This window comes from Camelus ferus, chromosome 12 (assembly GCF_009834535.1).
Source record: "Camelus ferus isolate YT-003-E chromosome 12, BCGSAC_Cfer_1.0, whole genome shotgun sequence".
Lineage (NCBI taxonomy): Eukaryota > Metazoa > Chordata > Mammalia > Artiodactyla > Camelidae > Camelus > Camelus ferus.
Genome location: NC_045707.1, coordinates 15,576,107 through 15,600,107, shown reverse-complemented (window position 1 = coordinate 15,600,107; position 24,001 = coordinate 15,576,107). Strand labels below are relative to the sequence as shown.

General features: G+C 51.3%; 3 protein-coding genes across 9 annotated transcripts in view; all 3 read right to left on the bottom strand.

Moving 5' to 3' along the window:
• The window catches only part of LOC102507497 (cytochrome c oxidase assembly protein COX14), a 41,004-nt gene extending 39,555 nt beyond the window's left edge, over window positions 1-1,449 (bottom strand). For 2 of the 6 annotated variants that reach the window (XR_004324472.1, XR_004324474.1), the window contains exon 1: window positions 1,220-1,449. Coding sequence is in view for 1 of the 6 variants with exons in the window: in XM_006177706.3 (XP_006177768.2) it covers window positions 1,041-1,191 (151 nt within the window). In the remaining 5 variants the exon portion in view is untranslated. The other 4 variants (XR_004324471.1, XR_004324473.1, XM_014553258.2 and 1 more) reach the window with 4 other exon arrangements.
• A 1,803-nt stretch (window positions 1,450-3,252) lies between these two features.
• Window positions 3,253-9,196, bottom strand: GPD1 (glycerol-3-phosphate dehydrogenase 1). 2 transcript variants are annotated; one of them, XM_006177704.3, is made up of 8 exons: window positions 8,905-9,196; window positions 8,212-8,389; window positions 7,235-7,375; window positions 6,514-6,652; window positions 6,153-6,265; window positions 5,239-5,472; window positions 4,908-5,014; window positions 3,253-3,920 (listed from the first exon to the last, which is right to left on the bottom strand). In XM_006177704.3, the coding sequence occupies exons 1-8, from the start codon at window positions 8,943-8,945 to the stop codon at window positions 3,824-3,826; spliced, it is 1,050 nt and encodes a 349-aa protein (XP_006177766.1). In that variant the 5' UTR covers window positions 8,946-9,196; the 3' UTR covers window positions 3,253-3,823. The 2 variants fall into 2 exon arrangements, with proteins under 2 accessions (XP_006177766.1, XP_014408742.1); XM_014553256.2 differs by having other exon boundaries at window positions 5,239-5,364; window positions 8,905-9,049.
• Window positions 9,197-11,797: 2,601 nt separating this feature from the next.
• SMARCD1 (SWI/SNF related, matrix associated, actin dependent regulator of chromatin, subfamily d, member 1) lies at window positions 11,798-23,411 on the bottom strand. The gene is made up of 13 exons (XM_032492790.1): window positions 22,936-23,411; window positions 22,095-22,282; window positions 21,765-21,807; window positions 21,549-21,671; window positions 20,942-21,064; window positions 19,782-19,898; window positions 18,401-18,502; window positions 17,943-18,104; window positions 17,766-17,863; window positions 16,590-16,725; window positions 14,861-14,983; window positions 13,708-13,809; window positions 11,798-13,577 (listed from the first exon to the last, which is right to left on the bottom strand). The coding sequence occupies exons 1-13, from the start codon at window positions 23,110-23,112 to the stop codon at window positions 13,524-13,526; spliced, it is 1,548 nt and encodes a 515-aa protein (XP_032348681.1). The 5' UTR covers window positions 23,113-23,411; the 3' UTR covers window positions 11,798-13,523.
• Window positions 23,412-24,001: the final 590 nt, after the last annotated feature.

The following is a 24,001-nucleotide window of genomic DNA, read 5'->3' as shown; positions in this document are numbered from 1 at the left end:
ATGGCCCAGGAAAAGATGAAATTACAAGTCCAGGTAGCCCCTATCCATTAAATCACTGATGTCTCAAAAACAAACAAAAAGGAAGTCCAGGTGGAAGGATTAAACTTGGAAATTTAGAAAACTTTCGAGGTTAGCAGGAAAACATTCTCACCTGAAGGACATCCATTTTCTCAATAAAGCTCAATGCTGGGTCTGTTACCGGGTTAGACCGAAGCTTTCAAAAAAACGGGGGTAGGAGCAAGAACCATTACGGGAAATGCCATAGGGGTGCAATCTGCAAAAGTTATGTGGCTCTCCTCTTTTTCTGCTCCCTAAACATGGGAGGATCTCAAGACTCAGGTTTCACCTCCGGAAAACTCATTTCCTCAAATGGGCCCATCCACTTCCGCTTAGATATTACTCGTATTATTTATTCACCTATTTACTCGCGCTATGAAGGCCGCAAAGAGCATGGCTTCTATCTCAAAGGACCTTATGGTCTGGTAGGGATAAGCTTTGCATCCCAAATTCTGTTAGATGAAGCGGAAGACGACGTGACCAGAAGAGAAGAGGCATTATGAGAATTCAGAGACAAGGTGGGGGCTCAAGAAAAGTCAGCAGAAAAGTAGGAGGGTCGGGGTACAGCTGTCGTTTTAGAAGGGTGGACAGGATTTACACCAGTAGAGAAGAGGGAGGGGAGAGCATTCCAGGAATTGAAAGCAGCAAAGAAATGAAGCTAGATAACCGATAACCACTAAGAGTGCCCGGAAAGCCGCCTATCGGAGGGCAGCAGACTGCAAAGCGAGGAAGGGTCAGAGCGTGGAGGGCCAAGACGCGCGGGTGGAATCAAGGTCTGACTGGAGGCCACGGCCGCAAGGAGCTTGTTGGGTCGGAAGAAGCGTAGACCGCTACTTGCGGTCCGCTAAGCAGGGTACGTGGGGAACTCAAGGGCGCCGAAGCCCGAATACTAGGCATGAAAGGTTGCGATAAACAAAGGCCGGCCCGAGCCGGCGCGCCTCAGCCGACAGGCGGCCCCGGTTCGGGCCTGGCGGACGGCGTACCTGGATGCTGCCGCTCCCTTCCGTCCAGCCGAGGCCTCCAGTCAACGCGACCTACTGGCGCAGCCGGAAGCAGTACCCAAGACCAGACAAGCGAGGGTAGCGGTCCAGGAACAACCGTGAATGCGAAGGCGCTATTGGTGCAGAAAGTCATCCTTTCTCCCTCCACCCTCCCCACTTACCCTCTAGGATTCAGCTCCCGAAGCGAGCAAAGTCCCAGCGCGTCAGACGCAGCGCAACCCCGCCCACTGAGGCGGGAACCCGCGAGGGCCGCAGCTCCTGCTGGTTGCAGCCTTTGAACTTCCGGCTTCCGGGTCAGTCACCCCTATTACGCATCCTCAGATGAGCCTTCCTCTCAGAGAGGCCCGTTGAATTCTGGGGGTTGTAGTCATTCGCCATTGAGAAACGCTCTTTGGCTACCCAAGCTTTGGAAGCGGAAATTACAGGATACTCAGTCAAGACAGAAAAGACAGTCTGTCTTCCCAACCAGAGCCAGCCAATCCCCAGCCTATGACACGGTGACGTCCCCGGTAGCTAGGTAAGTTCTCTCGGGAGTCAGGCCTCTGGAAGGGGCTGCGCGCCTCCTAGAGCCTAGAGCTGCCCTCTTCCCTGCGGCCCGGCTTCAGCCGAGCTCAGGTAGGAACCCGACCAGCACCGCAAAGGCCTGGACCGCAGAGGATGCGGCAGGTTTGGCCATGGTCACGGAGTGGGCACAAGGGTCGAATCTCCATAACGATTCTGTCCCGTATATGACCTCCACGCTTGGAGGCGGCGTGATAAAGCCCCAAAGAAGCGCCAGGAAGGGGTTGGAGCGGATTGGGGGGGGGGGAGGGGTTGCCATTGGGGGTGGGAAACTGCGTGGGCACCCTAGCTAGGGGCCAAGAGTAGCTGGGATGATTAAGGAAGTACTTTTTTTTTTTTTTTTGCCCCCATTTTTCCTACCGTATAAGTGAAAACAATATACATGCCATGACACAGCACAGCTTACGCATTGCCACAGGCACTCAACTCCCTTCGCCAACTTGTTTCTGGAGAAACCACGCTTTATTGGGTATACAAGTAGGCCCTTTAGAAGGCCTCCCATTCAGTTAACTGTGGGGTAAACAAAAGCAGGCAAAGATTTTTAACTATCTAAGAGGGTCTCAGCTGCAGCCTTGGGAAAGGAGCTGTCTTTCTGCCCCAAATTTGACCTCCTGGGGAGTGTCAGAACCGGGGCCCAGCCAGATCTGGGGTGACTGTGCCCCTCACTCCCGCTGCCTGATCTAGACAGCTCTGGCCTTCACTGGTAAGACTTTTCAAGAGCTAGTGGCTGAGAGGAGCCTACCTCCCTGGTTTGTTGGGGAGTAAGGGAGGGTTAACGTAATGCCAGCCAGAGCCACAGTGTGCCAGGTGCTGCCACACAGGAAGCTGAGACCCTCTGTTGGACATGACAGGAGCCCTCGGGCACTATTTATAGCCAGGGGCCCAGGCTGCTGACCTGTGACATTCCCCTGCTGCCATTCCATCCTGCAGCAAGGCCAGTGCAAAGGACACTCCTCTCCCTCCTCCCCTTCCTGTTCTACCCTCACCCCAGGAGTAGGGAGGTTTGAATTTTTTATCTCCTCCATGAGTTTCCCAGTTCCTGAGGTGCTGAAGTGTCAATGCCTCATGAGAAGGCCTTCAGGTGACAAAGGAGAGCTGGCCTTGGAATGTCAGGACCACCAACATGGGGACCTGCTCACCCTCCCTTACCCAGTCTCTGGCCCCCGGGCCTCCAGATACTGGAGCTGGTTAGCTGGGGGTAGCTGAGAACTAGGTACAGGGTTTGGGAGGAGGTAAAGGGTGGATCCAAGATGTCCTGGGGAGATAGCAGCAGGAGGGACCCAGCTAACGCCTCCCCCACATTGGACCTGTGAACAGAGGCAGAGCAAATACGAAGGTCACAGGGAGCAGTGATCTGAGCCTGCTATGAAAAGGTGTAGCTCTGTCAGCAGATTAAGTTCCTGCTCCCCAAACAGGGTGCTGGCAGGGAGGGTGAGAAAGGCTTGGAAAGGTCACACATGGGAGGAACTGGCAAAGAACTAGGTACCAGGAAGTTCCAGGGGAGAAGGACAAGCCCCAAGGCTGAGATGCCAGCGTGGCAGCAACTCTGGTGCCAGGGCAGCCCGAGGGAGGGGGAAAGGGGATGACCAGAGGTTTCTGGGGACACAGATGTTGCTAGGAGAAACTAGAAGGGTTTTTTTTTGAAATCTTTGTATTTTGTTGACAAACACTGAGATCCATTGATGCTGTGTGGGGCCTGGCAGAGGTCAGAGCAAAGGGGTCCCTGGGCCTATGTCAGCTCAAAATCCAGACCCCTACCTAGCAACCCCTTAGCACATCCTTCTTGCAGCTGAGATACTTCTTTAGCCACTTAACTGGGCTTGGGGACAGGATTCCTGGTCTATGTGAGGCAGCAGTGGGCAGCCCTTGCCATGCCTCCCTCTCCTTCCCCACTCTCCCTACACACCCAAAGCAGGCAGCACAGGGGCTTGATCCCTTCCAGGGGACAGGGAGAATGCCCCACATCTGGAGAGGGACTAGGCAGCTCCATTTCTGGTGAGATGTGTTGGCAAGAGGCTGCAGGCTGATTGGTGCTTCAGGATCTCCAGGCAGGTAGTTGGGCCCACAGCGTCCTGTCCTCCAGTGAAAAGCTGAGAAGAGGGTGCATCGTGGGAAGTCTCAGAGATCCTGGTGACCAGGCACCCCAAGCTTCTCCCTGTCTCCACTGGGGTAAAGAAGCTGCCTGGCCTGGGCCCCGGCCCCGCTCACAAATGTTCTGGATGATTCTGCAGGTAGTGGATGAATTCACCCACTGGCTGATTCTCATAGCATGTCTTGTACACAGCCGTGAACAGAGGGAACCTAGAACGGGGAAGGACAGACCCAGCTTGACCTCCAGGTACACCCCCAGCCCCTTCCACTCCCCATCCACCCCTAACCCTCCACTTCCTACTCTCCCACCTTTGAGATCAGGCAGACTCTGGCTCCCGGTTTCCAACTGCTGAGAATTTGAACTTCCTATCCCTAGGTTTTGGGGTCAGGTTTTTAATTGCCCTGCTCCCTATCATATTGAACTTGCGTGCATGATTCACTGGCATGAATTTTTTGTTCCAGTTGAGCAGGCCACTTAACCTCTCTTGAGCCTCAGTATCATCAACTTTAAAAGGGGCCAATATAACAAAGCAGTGAAGAAGTGATTATTATGTGAAGGTGCTCAATAAATGCCGGTTTCCTTCTTTCCATCTTCTTGCCCGGGCTGCTCCCTTCACTAGGAGGGTTTACCCTGGCCAGCTGTGAGCTGATCTTCTGAACCTGTTTCATACTCTTATTCTACGATTCTTTCTCAGACTAACAGAGCTCTTCTCTGATCAGCCCATCACCCCCACTGTCTTTGTGCTCTGAAAAGGAGCACCTTGAAGCAGAGACTGTCCCCACACCTCAGCACCCAGGACAGGATTCAGGGCACAGAAGGGTTGGCCTTCGAGAGGGGGCTTAGGCTGGGGGTGATGGACAGAGAAGCGGAACAGTCAGAAGAGCTTATTTCTGCTGCCCCAGAGCTCCAACCCCCAGAGCAGAGGACAAGGAGGAGATGACAGAAGAGAGGCCTTGCAGAGGGGTCCAAACAATGTGGTATAAAGAGCACTAGACTGGAAAGAGTTCAAAGACAATGAACTAGCTGAGGGACAGTGGGCATACCAGGCTCCCTCCAAGTTTCGGCTCTGTCTGTAAACCTAAGGTAACATTTCCCTCTCTGCCCACTTCACAGATTGAGGAGGGTTCAGAAAGATGATGACCAGGGACAGCACTTCTGGCCATAGTTCCATCAGTGGGGCTGGGGCAGACACTTACTTGTCCACCAGGCCCTTTTGCTGGAGGATGTTGTGTAGCTCCCGGGCTGTCTGGGGCCCCTGCAGCTTCTGCCCATTCAGCATCTCTTTCTCTAGCTGCTCAATGGACTGTGAAGAAAACAGGACGGGCAGATGGAAATGGGACATGAGGGCTGTCAGTGTGGGTTGGAGAGTCTGGGGCTCGGGTAGGAGGTGGGGCCTTAAGAGGAAAGAAAGGCTAGAAATGTTCACAACAATCTTAATGTTTGTGCTCAAGAGACGCCTCAAGCCAGACTCCTCTGCCTTGACACCTACAGGGCCCACCCTCTGTTCTCCGTTTCCCCAGGGCCCACCTTTCCTGTTCGGGCGAAGGCCTCAGCCACCTTGCGGTTCCGCCCTCCGTAGCAGGTAGTGATGAGGTCAGCAACACCACAGCTCTCCAAGAAGGTGGCAGAGGACACAGGGCCGCTGCAGAAGAGCTTGGCGAAGGCGATCATCTCCATGAGCCCCAGTCGGATCACTGCCGCCTTGGTGTTGTCACCAAAGCCCAGCCCATCACAGAAGCCAGCCCCCACGGCCACTATGTTCTTTGGGGAGTGGAGTCACAGGTGAGAAAGGATCCCCTCCCAGAGGCCCCACGTGGAGCTCCCAGCACCTGCCTCATGCTCCATCCATCAGCCATGATATACCCACTGAATAAATGAAGTAAGCCGGGGGTGGCGCTCCTCAGCTGTTTCCACCTCTTGGCTTTCCCGCTTGCTGTGCTCCCTTCCTTTAGCCTGGGCTTGTGCTTCTTAGTTCCCCAACCCTGCCGTCTACTCTATCCTTGAATATCCTTGTTTAGCTGACCCTTACATCCATGACTATTCTGTTCTGTGTCTCTGATACCCATCCATAGCTCTGTCCAGGATCCAGCGTTCTGACCATCAGTCTAACCCGGTGTCCTGGACATCTTGTCTCCAATTAGCCTGGGTGCTCCCCCGAGGCATCTTCTCTTCCCCCTGGACCACCCCTTGGTGCCAGGAATTGGGATGTCCTACAAGGGGCTATAGGGGAAAGGAAGAAGGGAGCCCAATGTCTGGTGATAAGTAATCAGCAGGCCTGAGTGATCCTGGCCTTGCTTTTGCAGTTCTTCCCACTTGTATGGGACTTGGTGGGGAAGGGGAGCAACTGCCCAAGTAAGAGCGTGGTGTGCCTTGTATAGCTAAGCCGGGCCTTCTTTCAGGACCTTCTCCCCACCCCATAACGGCCTCTGTACCCCTCTCACCTTTAAGGCTCCACAGATCTCTACTGTATCCACCTCTTGCACCACTGTGATGCGGAAGTTGAGAGTCTGCATCAGTTCTTTTAGAAGCTGTCCCTGGGCCAGGTCCTTGCACCCTGAAGTGGGGAGGGGGTAAAGCTTTAAGCAGGGGTGGGGTGATCTTGACTCTTAATCCCACACCTGCCCTAAGCAGGACCTGCAGCCATTTCCCTAGGGGTGCCCCAGCCCTCCCTCACCTCTGACGCTTGGGTCTCCTTCCTTTGCTTGCCTTGAGAACATAGCTAAGTGGGTGGGGACTAGAGCATGGGGAGGGAATGTAACTGAAGTTGCATTATGTATGTGGGTGCGGGGTGGGGTGTCTCACCAATGGTTGTCTCACAGAACTTGTCATCAGCCACCTCGCTGGCAATGTTGGCCCCCATCAGCACGCTCATGGGGATGCCAAGGCGCTCCCCAATCACTTCAGAGATGAGCTTCAGCCCGCGGGGGCCCTCGTCTACCCCCTGGGCACAGGATGGAGCTCAGGCCAGGTGCCCTTTATCCCCAACTGACAGCTTCCCACCCAGAAATCCTGCCCCTTCCTAATCCACTGTTCATAAGTGTCCCCCAAAGGTCCTCCCCAATTCCAGCCTAGCCAAAGCTTGCTGTGAGGAAGGTAGGCAGCATGTGAAAACGAATCCATCTGAAAACTCCTTCCACAACCTACTTCTCCAAGGCATCCCCCCTACATCCCTAAACAGCCCACTCCTGAGTACCCCAAACCAACTCCCATCCCAGCCACTGCTCCAAACCAAATTCCCTTAACTCCTCAAACCAGTCCGCTTCTCATATCCCTCAGGCACCCCTTTTACACCTTGTAAACTCCCCAAGATATCTGCTTCTAAACCGATCTCTTACCTACCCCAACGAACCTCCCCTTCCCGATGGCCCCCAGCGTGTTTCTGAAGCCTTCCCAAAGCCAACTCCTCCCTTCACTCCAGAAAACTCCTGCCCTATTTCTGCTGTTTCCTTTTTGTCTCACTTCATCCACCTTGAGCCCCATAACAATTAGCTGCACCCCCATCCACACGATGTGTCCCTGGCACCTTAATAAGGGATATGCCAATGGCATCTGCCTTCAGGTGGCCCTTGAGTTGATCACAGATCTTGCCGATGAATTGATGGGGCACTACGAAGATCAGGATGTCAGCATCTGCTGCAGCCTGGACCACATCTGGGACAGCCACCTGTGGGGGTGACCAGTGCTCAAGGGCTTGACATACTTCATCTAGCCCCTGTGGAAGCCCATTCAGGAGATCTAGGAGCCAAAGAATGAGGCTACTAGGGGAGAAAGAAGGGCAGTTTGGGGGCTGAATCTGGAAGGGCTGAACTTGGAGGAATAAGACACTCTATTCCCTCCCCCTAGCCATCCTCCCCTCTAAGTTCCAGCTGTCCTGGGCTCTTAAGGACTCCTGGAAACCTCCTCCCAGCACTCTCCTAGCCCTTGGCTGTGGGACAGTGAGAGAGGCCAAAGGAGGTCTGGGCTTGGCAGGAGGAACAGGCCAAGTGAGATTTCATCACCCTGCTCCTTATGGCCCCCAACTGGGAAGGGAGAGCCCCAGTTTTCCTATCTTCCGTGCTCCCCCTTTCCAGGTGGGGAGTAAACCACGTGGATTTGACCAAAGATCTTAAGTCCAAGGAGCAGCCTCCACATTTGCTAATAACCCAGTGAATGAGTAACAGGGTTAGAGCCTGAGGCAGGCACAACCCGGACCCCAAGTCTGGGAGCCAGAGAACCTGTCTTTGGTTGCCATGGAGACCAACTTCCTCATCCTCTCCCCTCCTTTTCCTGCTTGGGAGCCCATGGGATCGGGTAGAGATGCAAAGGGATGCACTCAGGTTCTCCTTAGTCCCAGAAAGTGCCTGGGGAGCAGTTTGGGGACTGTGCACAGGGGTGCCCTGTGCCTGAAGTAACCCTCCCGAGATGCTTCCCAAGTCCAGGTGGCACTTGAAATAGTCCCCTCCTGGCAGGAAGCTCCCCCTCCACTTCCCTCTCTCTTCCTTGCAGGGTGTTGGGGCTTACCACGTTGGCAGGCAGCTTGTGCCCTGGCAGGTACTTGACATTCTCATGCTGTGTGTTGATGATCTCTGTCAGCTTTCTACCCCCAACGTCTTCCTCAAACACCCACATGGTCACCCGTGGGTCAAAGCCTGCCAGCTGGGCTGCATTGCCACCCACAATCTTGGCGATGGCTGAGCCCCTGGCAGGAGGGGGAGCACAGACAGAGGAGTGGGAGCATGAGGGAGGAATGGTGGTAAGGGAGGGGACAGGGCTCCACCTGAGGATATCACAGCAGCCACCAGATTTACCTGCCGCCTTCCCTGTCACCCCCTCTGTGACACTGTATCCCTAGTGACCCAGCAGTAGAAAGGAGACTCAGTCTACCTCACACTTTGCTGCTGGAGAAGGGGGCCAGCGTTCTGATCTCCCCACCGCCCCCAATCCCAAGCAGCTTTTCAGGCAGGGAACACTCTGGAGGCTCCCTTCCTGTGGCAAACAGGTGCAACTGCCCAAGAAGGCAAGGGCCAGGAGAGGTTTGGGCACCATCTGTCCTATGGGGGTAGGCACAGAAGACAGCAACAGGGGTGGAGCAGGAATCGGGGGCATTTCCTACCCACTATCTAACTCCTGTCCACCAAGCCTCCCTCCTATCCTCCTGGATACTCAGGGGAACCTCCCCTCCCTCCACCCACGGCCCCTGACAGCGCTGCTTACCAGTTGCCAGAGCCTACAATGCAGACTTTCTTGCCGGCCATGGTGCCGCTTCTCGCTTCTCTGCCTGAACTGCCGGCTGGGTGCCACTCTCCCTAGCTCCTCTGCCAACTGGGAGCATATAACCCCGACACACGTGGGTGCAGCCAAGCCCCGCCCTCCAGGGGAGGGTGGGGAGGCGGGGACCCAGGGAGCCGGGGAGAGTCTGGCAGAGCCAGGGAAAGGGGATAAAAGAGTGGAGACAGGTGGGGAACGGGAATGAGGCAGACCGGGCCCGGTTTTCCTCTTAGGTTCGCTAGCTGACAGTGCTGACGAGCTTCTTCCCTTGGCCCCAGCAATGGTCTCATTTTGAAATCTGCCAAGAGCAAGCCCAGATAAGAAGCAAGTGACTGGTCCTCTTCACTCCTTTCTGTCCCCCAGCACTGGAACAAATTGTATTCAGTCCTAGCAGCAGATACAGGAAAGCTTTCTTTTTCAAATCGCCCTGCATATCCTCCCAGGACCCCCAAAACTGCTCTACAGGTTTGTCCTCTACAAGTGACAGGGAGCACCTGTGACTGGCCCCACACTAGCTCCACCGCAGTGCCATGGGTGAGTGAGGTGGGTGGGTGTGGGCCCACTCGACAAGATAAGACCACATAAGGGGTAACGGCCTCCTTTGGGGGCAATCCAGCCCAAGGATAAGAGACTCCAGGAGCCTGAGAAACAAGGTCCTCTCAGGGACTCACCAGTGGGCCTCCTCTCCTCAGAGGATCCCCATCTGAGTGTCTTCCAGGAAAGGAGGTTGGGAAAGGTCATTGTTAAGGGGCTCTGATGCCAAGTGGCCCCCAATTCTTTTGCAGACTCCAGGCTTAAGGATGAGGATAGGAGAGAAAAGAAGGCATCCCAGGTGGTCACTGTCCTTGACAGGCTTTGAGCTTCCTTCACCTCTTTCTTGGGTTTCCAAGCTACCACACTAGGGACTCCCTTAGGTTAGTGACTAGTTTGCAGAAGCCAAAAACTGGAAGGGAGGCAGGACTTGGGGCATCTGTGTCCTCTGTGGAGATTTGTGGTCTCAGATGCTGTAATTGAGATTAACTGGGGTGTGTGATTTTGGGGGAAGGGAGGATGGAAAAAACACATTGAGCAATTCAGGGCTCCATGCTGCCCACAGCAATCTGTTGGACTAAGAGGGGAAGCTCTGGTTTCTAGGCTGATGTGGAGAGTTGGGCAAAGGCCCCTAACACTCCAGCTGTCTGAGAACCTTGGCCTAGAAGGCAGATACCACTGTGTGCTCACGTGCTGACCTCCTGGCTTGGCCGACTGCTGAGTGGGTGTTTCCATCCCCCTGGACTGCTGCTGGCCGGCAACAGTGATAAGTACTGGGCTGGAGGCAAATCTGTATGCAACCGCTGGGTAAGGGTAAGTCAAGATGGGGGAGAAATGGTTTTCTAAGTCCTAGGGACTGCCCAGGAAAAGCCCACCCCATTGTACTCCCATGGCCAGGGAGTTCCCATAGGGGGACATACATGAAATCAGCGGTTCATTGTTTCTCTTAGGAACAAAACTGTGCCTACCACAAAGCCAGCCTCCCACAGATCACTGTCATTGCACTGGCACTGTGACAAAGGCACCAGTGCCAGGCTGCCAGCTGGGAGCACTGATTATGGGAGATGGAAAAAGAATGCTTCTGTCCCTGGCACGTATGTCCATGGCACCCAAAGAATGGATGTTTATGCGTAAGATAATCGCTTGTTTTTGCCTAAATGCTTCCATCTCTTATTTTGCCCTACAATCATTTTAAGTAGTATGGAGACAAAGAATTTGTTCATTTATATAGGAATAAAGAGTGTGCAGAGAGATTCAGAATCGGCTTGTCAGAGGAAGTTATCTGTACTACTAGAGCTCTTTTTCCCAAGAGCGAACTGTAGATTATTTGCTTGAAATTAATAATGGTTCATCAGCCATTCATTACACATGTAATTAGCCTGGGTAAAAACAGATGCCATTTCAACGTCCTTGACATCAATTTTTTCCACTCCAAGTTATCACCCCCACACACTCTTCTGTTTTCCCTACTGAAGTCTGATAAACCCCCAAGTCCAATTGGGAACAGTGGTTGTATCCTCGGTGGGCCTGACTACATACAGGCAACACTTGAGTGTCTCATCCATGGAGGCAAAGGGTAATTTTTTTAACTACAGCTTTGGAATGTGGTTGCCCTTATCCCATGTTCTAAACTCCCTTTGCGGGTAGAATCACACTAGATAACAGCACAAATGAGAACAGTGAAGAGCCACCACCTGGCAGGCATATTGGAACGAGAGCCGAATTTCATGCTTCTGCTAATGGGAATCAATCATGAGGAAAATCTTCCCAACTCTGTCGACGAGGGGTTGGCTTATGAGGATGACGGCACAGCACTTCCATGCTGGCCTTAAGGAAGGTAATCTTACTCAGGGTGGAGAAGGTGGCAGGTACGGAGAACACAAATGTCTTCAACCCGGACCCATATGTAGATAGGAGCCCTGAGAACTCCTCTAGAACCAGAGGCTCCAGTTCGTCAAGCCTAAGGGATCACGGCACCCAAGGACACTGCACGCAAGGCAGCAGGTGCCCTGGGGGGCTCAGAAGGACAAGGGAGAAGATGGCAGTGCCATTGTCTTGTTAGAACCGTCCTTCACAGGAATTGAGGACAGGACTCTAAGATCCAGTGGCAAATAATCCCAACTGCAACCTGCACCTAGCCTGCCTGGACCACTGGGGCTGACAGAACAAGCTCTAAAGTGAGAACCTGAGGTCCACAAGGTAGAAACCTTGTTTTCCACCATATCCCCAGTGCCTAGAACCACAGCTGGCACACAGCAGGTGCTCAATAAATACCTGTCAAATAAAATGAACAAACACCATGAGCATGGCTAATGGTATTGGAGGAGGAAGCTCAAGGAAGAGCTCTCCCTCAGTAGGTAGGGGAACCCATCCTTCAGAAGATTCTTTTATTAAAACTGGGTGACACTGGTAAGGGGACAGTACAAAAAAAATTTTGGTCCATGAAAAAAACATAATAATTCAGTTAATAAAAACAGTTATCTTCAACAGGGGCACTGTGTAGGAGTGCTGAGCTTCCTTCGCGCGTGGTTCCAGCCCCAAGGACAGAGGTCGTTTAGTGTCACTGTGGGGAGAACCTTTCAAGGGAGGGGTGGGATAATGACAGGAAGGGGAAGACGGGGAGACAATTCTGCTGTCCCCGGCATAGAACAGGCAGGGACATGGGGCTGGGGGAGGTGCTCGCAGGAGCCTGAGGAGGAGGTGGGGAAGCAGGGGCTTTGTCAGTTCTGTGGGTTTAGAGCCCGTGCTGAACGGAAATCCCCCTCTGTGCCCAGCTGTCTCCCACCCTGCTGTGTTGAGTCTGCGAGCCTGGGATATGCTAACTCGGAGGTGATACAACCTGGAAAAAGAATTTGAGGCTCTCCTGGAAAGATGCAAAACCATCTCAGTTCCAAGGGGCCAAGATCACAAGGTCCTGCTGCTACCCTGAGGGGCCTGAAGCTTTGAGGGCAGGGGCTGGGGAGTCACAATCCTATGAGGCAGGGAGAGGGAAGAGTCACAAACCCAACTCAGAGCTATTCTCCAGCCCTAGGCGCTTTCACTCCTCAGTGCCCTGGAAGTCACCAGTGGGTGTCAACCGGGCAGACAAGGGACAGGAAGACAGGGATGGCCCAGGGCTTTTACCCGTTTGATTTTAGGCCTGTTTCTCCATGAAAGGATGGGGGAGACAGGGTGGAGTGAATGAGTAAGTCACACCTCCAAGCAACAGCAGGAAGGAACAGCCTCTGCTGGCAATAACAGTACCCTAGGTGAGACCCCTGGGGCTCTGACAGGGAAAGGCAAGACTCCCCCACCCAAATGCCCTGGATTAGGACAGAAAGGAGGGAATCCTAAAAACAGCAGCTACAGGGAGTGTGCTGGGAGGGGGCAATAGTAAAAGAACAAACTCCAATACTGACATGGACCCCCTATGAGGGAGTAAGAGAAGCACTGAGACGGCAGCCCAACCCAGAGGGCCGCGGACTGACCTGGGGCTCAGTGGAGCCCAAGAGCCAGGGTTCCTTTAGTGCTAGAGGGCAACAAGTGAAGGGAGAGTTTGCTCCAAACCTGTGGACGGAAGGAAGGAAATTGGATTCTTTTATCAGGAGAGCCAAGATCAACTAGCTTATAGAGTGCCCCCAGGCCTGAGTCTCAGAGAAGGGGCTAAAGCTCCCAACTCCTGGGTCTCTGAAGGGCAGGATCAGTGTAGCCGGTCCCCTTGAAGACCACTTGGCCTTAGGCCCAATCCATTCAATGCACTGATTACCACTACAGGTTCTCACTCTAATACTATCTAGAGGTCCTATGCAGACCAGGGGAAGGTAGAGGCACATGGGAACTTTGTGGGGCAAAGGGAAGCTAGGGGTAGGAAGGGATGGGGTGGGGGAAGAGAGTAACAGGTGTCATGTGAGACCCTCTTCACTCTGCTGTTGTCCTAGAACCAACAGCATCCCCTGGAAGGCCCCAAGCAAGATCAAGGCAGGTGCTATGAGGCAGGCAGCACAGGGCCCAAATAAAGAAATCGGTGCAGCCAAATCAGGCCTGTTGGAGAGGCCCTATGTATTTCGGATTCCCAGGGCTTGCTCTAATTCTTGTCGTCTCTGCTGCACCTAAGGAGAAAATAGTGGAGGGAGTGGAAGATGAGACAAACCAGAAGTTGGTACCTAATACCACTGACCCCCATCAGGGTGCAGACCCCTCACCTTCTGTCAGTTTCTCCAGTGCACCCCAGGTGCCTACCTTGGAGTAGAAGTAACGGCACACGGCCTCCTGTGCCCAAGGCTGGAAGTAGAACTCAGCTCGGCGCTCTTCCTCTGGGTTACCCACAACATCAGTCATGGTCTGCGGGAGATGGGAGGGAGAATAGAGGACAACAAACTCGTTTCCTTCCTTGTCATCTAGTATGGATTGAATTGTATCCCCCCAAAAAGATGTTCAAATCCTAACCCCCTAGTACCTGTGAATGTGACCTTATTTGCAAATAGAGTCTCTGTAGATGATCAAGTTAAGATGAGGTCATGAGGGTGGGCCTAATCCAGTATGACTGGTGTCCTTATAAAGGGAGGAAACTTGACACAGAGACAGGCATGCATAGAGGGAAGACGATGTGAAGACACATGGAGAGCACCATCTGCAAACTAAGGAATGCCTGAGACTACCACAAGCTAGGAGAGAGGCCTGGAATAGATGCTCCCTTCCAGCCCTCAGAAGGAACAAAACCCTGCTGACACCTTGATTTCAGACTCCTAGCCTCTAGCACTGTGAGACAACACACTTCTGTGTATTTAAGCCACCCAGCTTGTGTACTTTACTATGGCAGCCCTAGCAAACCACTAATACAACACCCACAGTCACCCCTGCTGTGAACAAGTCATTGCCCTGCCCAGGGCTCCTTTTTGGCACTCCTTGTCCCTTGCTCCTCTGCTCTAACTGTAGTCACAGCCACCACAGCATAGGCAAGAACTGAGGGCACATCACACACATTCTGTGCTCATTCATCCCTTCCTGCCTGAGCTTATGGTGTTCTCTCTCTGGGACAGATCTCAAATCCCAAATTCTCCATGAAGCCTTCCCCAGCTATCCTAGCCTCGTCCATCTCCCTTTTTGGTACTGTTGGTACCGGTGAGCTCCAACAATGCTGCTTTGAAAGCGGAGATCAAGTTTTCCGCTCTGTATCTCCTATAGTGCAGTGCATAATGACAGCACGTAGTAAGTACTACATAAATACTCGATGGGTCCACCTCCATTCCTCTATTGTAAAATGGACCCTGGAACACGCTAAAGAAAGTCTGGTCCCTCACTTCCCCCAGCTCTTCTACCAGATGGTACAGCAATAATGCAAATGTGTGCCTCATGGACCTGAGACCCTCTGCACCTGTCCCAGGTTCTTTACCTTGAGGTCCCGACACTGGGACTGAAGCCAGTCGTTGATGAAACCCTGAGGGTCTCTGGCAAAGCTCAGCATGAACTCCCGCTGGGTCTTCAGCTGATTGATAGTTTCTATTGTCTCATGGATCTGAAAGGAAGAAGGAAGCCCACAACATGTTTACACTGAGGAAATACAAAGTTAAGTGGCAGACAGTGTCTGACATCCCCTTGTGCTGCTCCCAGCCTAGGAACAGAGTGTGGCCCAGAAACGGCACAGGGCCCAGAGCCCCACCAGCTCCAGCACTCAGTGTCTGTTCAGCAGGGAGCGTGTACTGTCTCTATCCACCCCACGTGAGGGAAGTTTTCCTTTTAGTCTCCACAATGTCTATTATGGGTGAAGCTACAAGGTAAATGTTTAACCCACAGCAGAAATGGGTCCCAAAACACCATCCGGTAGAAAAGAAGTGATACCAAGGGTTGTCTCCAAACCTGTAGGTTTTGTTCTCTACCCACTTCTCATTCTGCACACTCTTCCTGGTGATTTCATCTACTTGCATGTCTTCCATTACCAATGACAGGGGAATAAGCCCCCAATCTGCAGACCAGAGTCAATCTTCTAAACTCCAATCCAACTGCCTGACATCCCAAGGTACCTTAAACTCTCTGAAACTAAATTCACTATCTTGCCCCAACACTTAACTTCTCCTGTTCCCAGTCTGAATGACTATGACTGCACCCCAGCTGAACCCTGGGAGTTGGCATGCCTCCTTCTCCCCCACACTTCACCCCACCATCTCCATCCAGTGTCTAACCCCTTCAGTCCCACTTCAACACCTCTCAGATCTACTGACTCATTTCCACCCTCACTGTCAGAACCGGGAGTCTAGGCCCTCAATATTACCTCACAGGCATTATCATTGCACCAGCCACCTAAGAGGGCTTCCAGCCTCCAGATCTGCCCCTCTCACAATTCAGTCTCCATCTTCCCGCCAGTGATCATTCAAAATGCAAACAGCACTAGGCCCTCCAGTTTTCAGGACAAAGTATAAACCAGTTTTCCCTGCATCAAAGCTTCTTCATGACTAGGTTCCTGCTTTCCTATCTGGTCTGTTTTCCTCAACTTCCCATCCCCAGCACCTTGAGCTGTATCCAACACGTTAAACAGAGTGTACTTCTTGAATATGCCAGGCTCTCTGTTTATCTTTGGACCTTTACATACCCTGCTCTCTCCATCTGGAATGTCCTCTGCCTCCCATGCCCCTAAGCACCATCATCCTTTCTTCCTCTTTTATTGACTCCACATTATCCTTCAAGATTTAGTTGGGGCATCAACTCTCGCAGGAAAGCCTCCCTGTTCTCCTTTGTGTTCCCAGAGCCTTTTGGTCCTTACTTGCAGCGACTACGTCCAATAATGTTAACAATAACAATCCTAGCACTAGAAGCAGCAGCTGCCATTTGTTTCTATGTACCAGATAGATGTCACGTCTTCACATATGTTGTCTCATTTAATCCTCCTAACAACCTTATAAAGTATCATGGTCTGTATTTCACAGATCAGAACTGAGGCTCAACGCCATCTAAAGGTATAGTCAAGAATGAGAACTCGTGTGTGTCTGGCTCCAGCCAGCACCAAGCACAGTGCCTAGCATATACTGGGTGGCAATACATTTTGACTGAATATCAAGAACCAGAAATAGCCAAGAAGCTGTGATGGAGGGCTAGTAGCACCCAACTACCCAGGGCATGGGCCCTACCTTGTTGTCTAGAGTAGCAATCTCCTGCTGGCTGGCAGTAGACAGCAGGAAAGAATTCATCTGGGTCTTCAAAGTATCATCCACTTCCACATCAATGTCATAACAAGCTGTCTTTTTCTGATCATTCGGGTCAACACTAGGGAGGAAACCAAAGGGGCCTGGTAAAGGGCTTGTCCCCTAAGACCTATTACCCACGGTCAAAAAGATGGTCCAAGATTGAAAGGGAAGGGGTTGACTACAAAGGGGCACAAGAGAATTGTTAGGTGTGGCAGAAATGTTCTGTACCTTCCTTGTGGTGGTAGCTATAGGATTTATATGTATGCCAAAAAACATCAAACTACACTGTAAACTGGTGTGATATATTGCATGTAAACCTCAATAAAGTTGATTTTTTAAAAACTCAATGGTAAAAATTCAAATGGTACAAAAGCCATCCAGTGTAAGTCAGTTTCTCCCTCCCCAAAGAAACCAGTTACAGTAGCTTGTATATTTTCCCCCTATAAAACCAAAACTGACCCTGAAAATAAATTCAAATCCAACACATAACACACAAAATAAAGTAAAAGTGGCCTGACTTTAAGCACAAGAATAGAGGACAAACTAGCTTCTATTGACCTAATGTACAGATTGTAGGAGTTACTACTGGCTGAGTGATGGTTCAGGGTCTAATGAAAGGCCTCTATTGGAATTAATGTGGAGTAAGGGAAAGAAAGCAGAGACTATAACCAGCCAAAAGACATGCTGCTTTGAGGAGAAAGCACCTTCCTTCACTCTGTATCTGCCTAGAGATGCCTTGCTCATCCATCTTCTGAACAAAAAAGCAGATGGAGGTAATGGAGATGGAGTCTCAGATTGGAATGTCCTACCACCCAGATAAGAGATGTTAGCTCATCAGTGATGAGCTGGTAAATGATAGTATTTCCACCATACAGACACAATAGATGTAAGTAATCTCCAAAACACAAACACTAGTAAACGATAATAAAGTACTTCAGAAATGAATTTTTGAATATACATTACCCTCTTTTAATATACTGCATTGAATTGCAAGTTTATAGTTTAATTTTAAATAACCACTGTGTTTAACAACCTGCTTGCAAAATTACTGGAAGTTTGAGACTTGTGCACTGGTACCAGCTGGCTCAGCACACCTCTGCCTCCCATGCACGTGCTCACCTGATGACATGATTGATGATGATGGGCTCTGGAGGCATAAGCAAGGCGTGGAGCCGTTGGGGGATCTCTGAAAACTTCATACGTTGAGACTCAAAGATCTGTGGGAAAGAGGAGAAGCAGCTAAGAGCACAACTAGTGCTCCAGTGGACTCTAGCAAAAGATGGGTCCTTTTCTTACCTGCTGGAGGTACTTGTCACAGATGACAAACTCCCGCTCATGTGGGTCCTGGAGCTTATGTGTCTTAATATATTGCCACAGTGCTTGGATGATCACTGGACGGGTCTGGGTGTGGATGCCCAGGAGCCGAGCCAGACGAGGGTCTAATTTAAACTGAGGGGGCTGTGGAGAACCAGAGTATGGAGATGAAGCAGCGAGCTGGGTCTATGTGCATTATGAGGTGCTTAGCATGGCCATACACTCAAGCCATTCAACAAGCATTAATGCTGTGCGTTTTCTGGGACAGAAAAACACTAAGCAGAACTCAAAGGTCACTAAGACCCTATTCCTGTATTTAGGGAGCTGATAGTCTGGTGACAAATTCTCCACAACTAGACTTAAACCTTTATGTGTCAGACTGCGGATGGGATGTGGCTGTGAAAGCTGGGCCCCCCTCCCCTCACATCAGCACAGAATACCTGGTAATCCAGCATCAGTAGGACAGTACACCGCACATTCACGTCTCCTGGTCGTTTCACCTGGAAGCCATCCGTCTCCTGGGTAGTGGCGGTCCTGTGCCACTACAGAGAGGAAGATGTCAGGGGGTGCTCTCCCAGAGAGCTGGGGTGGGAGGGAAGAGCTTCTGTAATGACTGAATATTCAACTTTGATTACTGAGGCTACTGGAGAAGAGCAACAGCATGAGACATTTTTAAAAAAAAGCATGACTTTGGGATGCCTGTCTCTAAGTAGAAACCTTTTAATTCTGACTGCTCAGGGCCACATTTAAATTAGCCTGAATTTTCGGTGATAATTTTAGCCACAAAATGGATAAATATACACACACATAGTAAAAAAAACGTAGCTATCATTTATGGAGTACTTCCTACATGCGAGAGTATTCTAAGACATTTACTTGGATTATCATATTTAATCCCCACAAAATCCTTATGAGACAGGCACGATTAAAGCTATTTTATGGATGAGAAAACTAACGTTTAAAAGAGTGAAGTAAGTCACCTAAGGTCACCAGTAAATAAGTGGTGGAGCTGAGATCTGAGCTCTGGTGTGTCGGATTCTACAGTCCATTCTTAGCCACTATGCTCTACTGTTATAAAGTTAATTTAAATGTATTTACAAATTTCTATTGATTCTATGACTTACTTCCTTTATTAGATGGTAAAGACCTTCCCATGTCTCTTAGTGGTTGAGGTTAGGGGGCTGCAGCTACACTGGCCAAGAAAGGAGCAGGTTAAGTTCACTTGGAGTGCTGGGCTGTCTCATTCTGGTTTTGACTGTATCCCAAAGAACATTGTTGCTAACATGGTCTTCAGAACACTGTGTCATTAAGCATTATAATAAAGGATTTTTGGTGATTTGGAATGTGAATCTAAATAAGGCAGGGACCAAAAGCAAGTCCCAGATCTATAAAAGTAGCCTTGGCAAGGACTAGAACCCTATTCGTTAACCCCCTTAATCACAGCACCTGCTACCAGGAAAAAGGATAAATGGTGTGTAGATAACTAATGGTGGATAACACCATCATTAATACGATGCAGAGATGGCCTGGTATATATAAGAGGCTTCCATTAGAATTCCCCTTGAAAAGGGGGCAGTAACCAGGACAGTAACATTAAGAAGGAGGGACAAGTCAGATTGTAAGAGCTCTTGGGTCCAAACAGTACCAGAACTAAACAGCTAATGCCACCTGGAGGCCAGTGTGCAAACTGCGAAGGTAGTATCATACACCTGGGGTCAACTTTTATTTGTATCTCCTCTTCTCCCTAGACATTAATGTTTAGCTCCCAAGTCTATCACCCTCCAGTCATAGAGTTAAAGCCTAGAGGACAGAACTACTCACTTCTACCAGATGGTTGTCTGGCCCATACAGGTCTTTGTCCAGTTCAATCACCAAAGACTTAAAAAAAGAAGAGAACTTCCTCTTTTGTTTGGTGGCATCATATTTGGACAAGGCTGACTAGAGGAGAGAGAGGAGAGATCATGTTAGAAAAGGCTAGAAGAAATTCCCCAAGACAGAGTCCCATAAAAAAGGAACCCACAAAAACAATGGTGAAAAAACTCAAAAATGTTCTGAATGTCTCTTAGGACATGGCAAGGTATATGTCTGTGGATATTAAACAAGTCATAGAAGCAACAATCCTGAAGAAGCAGCCTGTAACTCGTACAGGGTCACTGACTCACCTACCTCTTTTTCCCAAAGGGAAATGAGACAAGTTAAGCCAAACCATTGCACATAATAAAGCGAGTCTGAACGGAGAAAAGTCTGACTCTAGAGGGGAAATGAATCACAGGCAGTAAGCAGCCAGAACAAAAACAGCTTTATTTGGATAAAACGACACCACTGGCAGATCGACTGGACCTATACAGAGAAGAAGGAGGCTCTGACACTGAGCCCTGGTTCTCCTCAGAAATGCATTCATACCAGATTGCCTGTGAACAGCTGAAAATAGAGAGCCAGAGAGTCTAAGGGAATGGCAGGTAAGCTTCCCCAAGGAGCTTCTGGGGTGGGAAGTTTGGGGACTATCCCGTCAGCTGATGTTCCCCATGAAGCAACAAAGAGCCTGCCAGAGAAACCTATCCCACTCAAACTGTGAGATGTCTCCAACAGAAGCTGGGAAGATGGAGATGCCACAGCGGAAACCAAAGACCTCAAGGACTCAGAGAGGAAAGGCCTCAAATGCTAAATGCAAACTCACTTGGTTAAAAAAAGCCCCGAACTGAATAACCTGCAGATACTGCTAAATCCAATGGCTAGCAGCATCAGGAGAGAGGTAAACAACAAATCAAATCCCAGGACAATAAGGTTCTCGATATGATACCACAGTGAGGGCCAAGCTGTGGGAGCCAAACACAAAGAACCATTGTCATTCAGTGCAGGGAATACAGTGACCCTCTCCCTGCTGTTCCCAACAGGAGCGGTAAGCACAGCCAACCAGACAATACTGCTTGTTCCCAGCAGCTCCCACCCTAGACGCCCACCACAGTGGACCCTGAACTCACATCCTCCAGGAGCCGTCCTTCTACCCGAAGCTCCCAGGAAGCCACCGTCCCTTCCCCATCCTCGGCATCTGACTTAGCCGGATTGAAAGTGTTAGAAATGAAAATTCGCAGCTTCCGTTTTTGCTGAGGAAGGCAGAAACAGGATGGATAGTGAGGTTTCAGTGGTTTGATGTTGAAGACAAGGGTCTCCCCAAACCCGAAAATGACTCCTAACAGACTGGTTTACTGTGTACCAAGTCCCTGGGGTGGGTGGATGGAGATTCCATCTCGAAGAGGAGTACAGGCCCTCAACCTGAGTACAAGCACATACACTGGGATACCAGGTGGACAAAGTCATGCAAAGTGCCAAGTTCCCAAGGTGGCAGAGCAGTTTCAGCAAAAATACCAACAGGGTATTATTTCTGGTGCAAGAAATAGCAAAAGCCCCTTCCCCTTTGCTGTTCTGTTCTTATGCTTCTAATGTAATTCTCAGTTTGTAGGCGGAAGGGAGAGATATAATTTAAATGCCAAGGAGAGCTGTGCTACGCCTTTGATTTCTCATCCTAAGCCTGCTGAAGGTTCCCGAGTCGTCTCCTTTGGCTCTCTGCCTAGCACTCTCCTGCATTACCTTGATGGGACGTTTCAAGGCCTCCTGGATATCTAGCCGTTTCCTCATGATAGTCTGGTCCAGTTTCCTTTCAAAAGCCAAGAGATCCATGTAGGCCTGGGATTCTGGTACCAGTTCACGAATCTTAGGAACAGAAAGATACCATTGGGATCTAGAGCTAACCGTCCCTATTCTCAAACTCATCACACCTCAAGAAGACCTACAGCCTGGACTCACCCTTTGAGGTAGAATTTTGTCAGCCATCTTCTTTTTCTTTGCACTGTTTGGAACAAATACTGTTATCAGGTTGGGATGGAACTAGCCAGAACATGAAGACAGGCTGTCAGCACCTCCACTTATGGTAAATACGTGAAGGAACTGCAAATCTTCTGTCAAGTTAAAGACATCCCCCCACCCCCACCCCCACCCCCACCAAACACGAAGCATTCTCAAGAATGAGACTGTCTGCTGACACAGCACCACCACTTCTCAGTTCAGGTATTCCCACCACCTGTGTTCTCACAGGCTTCTCCCTCCCTTCCTCCCTCCACCCTGAGGTCATCTTACTTGTGGTTCCGATTTTGGACCGCCTGCTGCTGGACCTGCTGGATCTGCTGAGGTGCAGGTCTCTTGCGGGACTGGTCCATCCCTGACTGGGCTAGGCCAGGTCGGACTGAAGGGTTCCCCCCATAGCCAGGGGGTCCCATGGAAGGTCCCTGAGGTGTCATTCGGCTGCCTGGTAGCATACCTGGTCTCTACAGAGAGGAGAGGACCCTGAGATGTCATGGCTTTCCCTACGTACCCCGCCACAAAAGGGGAAGTGGGAGATGCCTGAGTTTTCTGAAAGAAACAAGGCTGGGGCGTGGGGTGGAGCACAATAGTGAGGTGGGAGGAGAGCCCTCTGCCCGCTGCCTCTTTGAAATATAGTTAACTGGAGCTTCCTCTGCTCCAGTCGTGACCCCACAGGAGAATACAGCCTAAGAGCTAAGAAACAGCCAGACTGCACTCAAATTCTCTCCAGCCTATTTTGGATGACACATCGGACATCTCCTCTAGTCCCATATTTACTGAGATAGAACTGCCAGCTACTATCTCCTTAGAAGCTGACCTCAATTTGCCAGCTACACTTTCTGTGTTCCTCTGGGCAATGAAGCCTAAGCCCTTTTGCACTCAAGCCCTCTCAGGCCCATCCGTGGCCCCACTTCGTCCACGCTGATTCTACACCCTGACTTTCCAAGGAAACAATATCCCTAAGAGCAGGTGGGGATGCTAATTGCCTCCCCGCCCCAACTCAGGGCCCGAATCCCGCAAGGGGAGTCCCTCCTACTCCTCCCCCCACCCTTGTCACTCCTAGGCCCCCGCTCAGCCCCGCCCCCGGCCCGCGCGCCCCTCCTCCTGCCCCACTCACCGGATAGGCCGCTCCGGGCATCGGGGAGCGGTATAGCCCTTGACCCGGCGCCGGGCCCATTCGCACGGGAGGCCCTGGAGTCCCGCCTGGGCCCAGGGCAGCCGCCGCGCCCGCCCCTCCTGAGGCTCCGGCGCCGCCGCTCGGAGCCACAGACTGGAAACCCGCCCGGGCCGCCATCTTTCCCGGAGCCGCTGCTGCAGCCGCACAAAGAACCGGAACCGGAACTCCCCCCGCCCCCCGCGCGCCCCCCACGCGCCCCCCACGCGCTCGCCTGTCCGCCCGGCCGGCCCGCCGGCACGGGAGACTCAGGCCAGCGAGACTGTGGGCTAGAGGGGGGGCGACAGCGGAAAAGGCGTGCTGACCACTCCCTCCAACCTTCACAGTCCGGGAGGGAAAACCACCGAGAAGAGCTCTGGGCTAGAGAGGCCCTGTGAGCGGGCGCCCCCAGGCCGACGGGAGGAAGACAAGGACTTGGAAAGGGGGACCAGGGCACCATCCCAACGCTCTGGTGAAGACGGTAGTGGAGTAATTAACTGCTTCGTCTTGGCGCAGTGCGTTTAGCTTTCCATAGCGCTTGATTGCTTTTCGTTTCCTTCTCTTCCTGCTCAAAGCCCAGAGGGCTGAATAGGAGAATGCACAGTTTATTCCATTTTACGAACAGGAGAGGTGAACTCAAGAGAGTAAATGACTTGGCAAAGTTAACCAACAAGTTAGCAGTAAAGCTGAAGCCTAGAATCCAGATCTGGCTCGTAGCCCGGAGCTCATTCCACAGATAAAGTGCCTCAGTAACCACCGCAGGCGACAACTTCAACCCAACTTTTCCCCTGACCTTAAACCTAACCTGCTTCCAGATTTTAAGTTTATTATGAATTTTGACCCTGCCCCATCTCCAAAGAATCTTTTGTACTAGGACTTCTCTTTGGGATCTTTGTTGCCTTTGACCTTTTCCTCTTTCCCTGCTCAGTGGTTCAAACCATTCCTGGTGTGATAGCCTGTCCCATCCCAGGAGGACCCCACTTACTCCCGCCCACTTACTCCTCCCTTGATTGGCCACAAGTCAAGCTCA

What these genes read in the sequence shown, in the direction of transcription:
- GPD1 (XM_006177704.3), bottom strand. Translation starts at nt 8,945, where the DNA reads ATGGCCGGCAAGAAAGTCTGCATTGTAGGCTCTGGCAACTG. An exon ending in AGATCTGTGGAGCCTTAAAG is followed by an intron (nt 5,473 to 6,152) that starts GTGAGAGGGGTA and finishes CACTCCCCAAAG; the next exon opens with AACATAGTGGCCGTGGGGGC. An exon ending in CAAAAGGGCCTGGTGGACAA is followed by an intron (nt 3,921 to 4,907) that starts GTAAGTGTCTGC and finishes TCCCCGTTCTAG; the next exon opens with GTTCCCTCTGTTCACGGCTG.
- SMARCD1 (XM_032492790.1), bottom strand. Translation starts at nt 23,112, where the DNA reads ATGGCGGCCCGGGCGGGTTTCCAGTCTGTGGCTCCGAGCGGCGGCGCC. An exon ending in ATCATCAATCATGTCATCAG is followed by an intron (nt 16,726 to 17,765) that starts GTGAGCACGTGC and finishes TTTCCTCCCTAG; the next exon opens with TGTTGACCCGAATGATCAGA. An exon ending in GCCGTTACTTCTACTCCAAG is followed by an intron (nt 13,578 to 13,707) that starts GTAGGCACCTGG and finishes TTTTCTCCTTAG; the next exon opens with GTGCAGCAGAGACGACAAGA.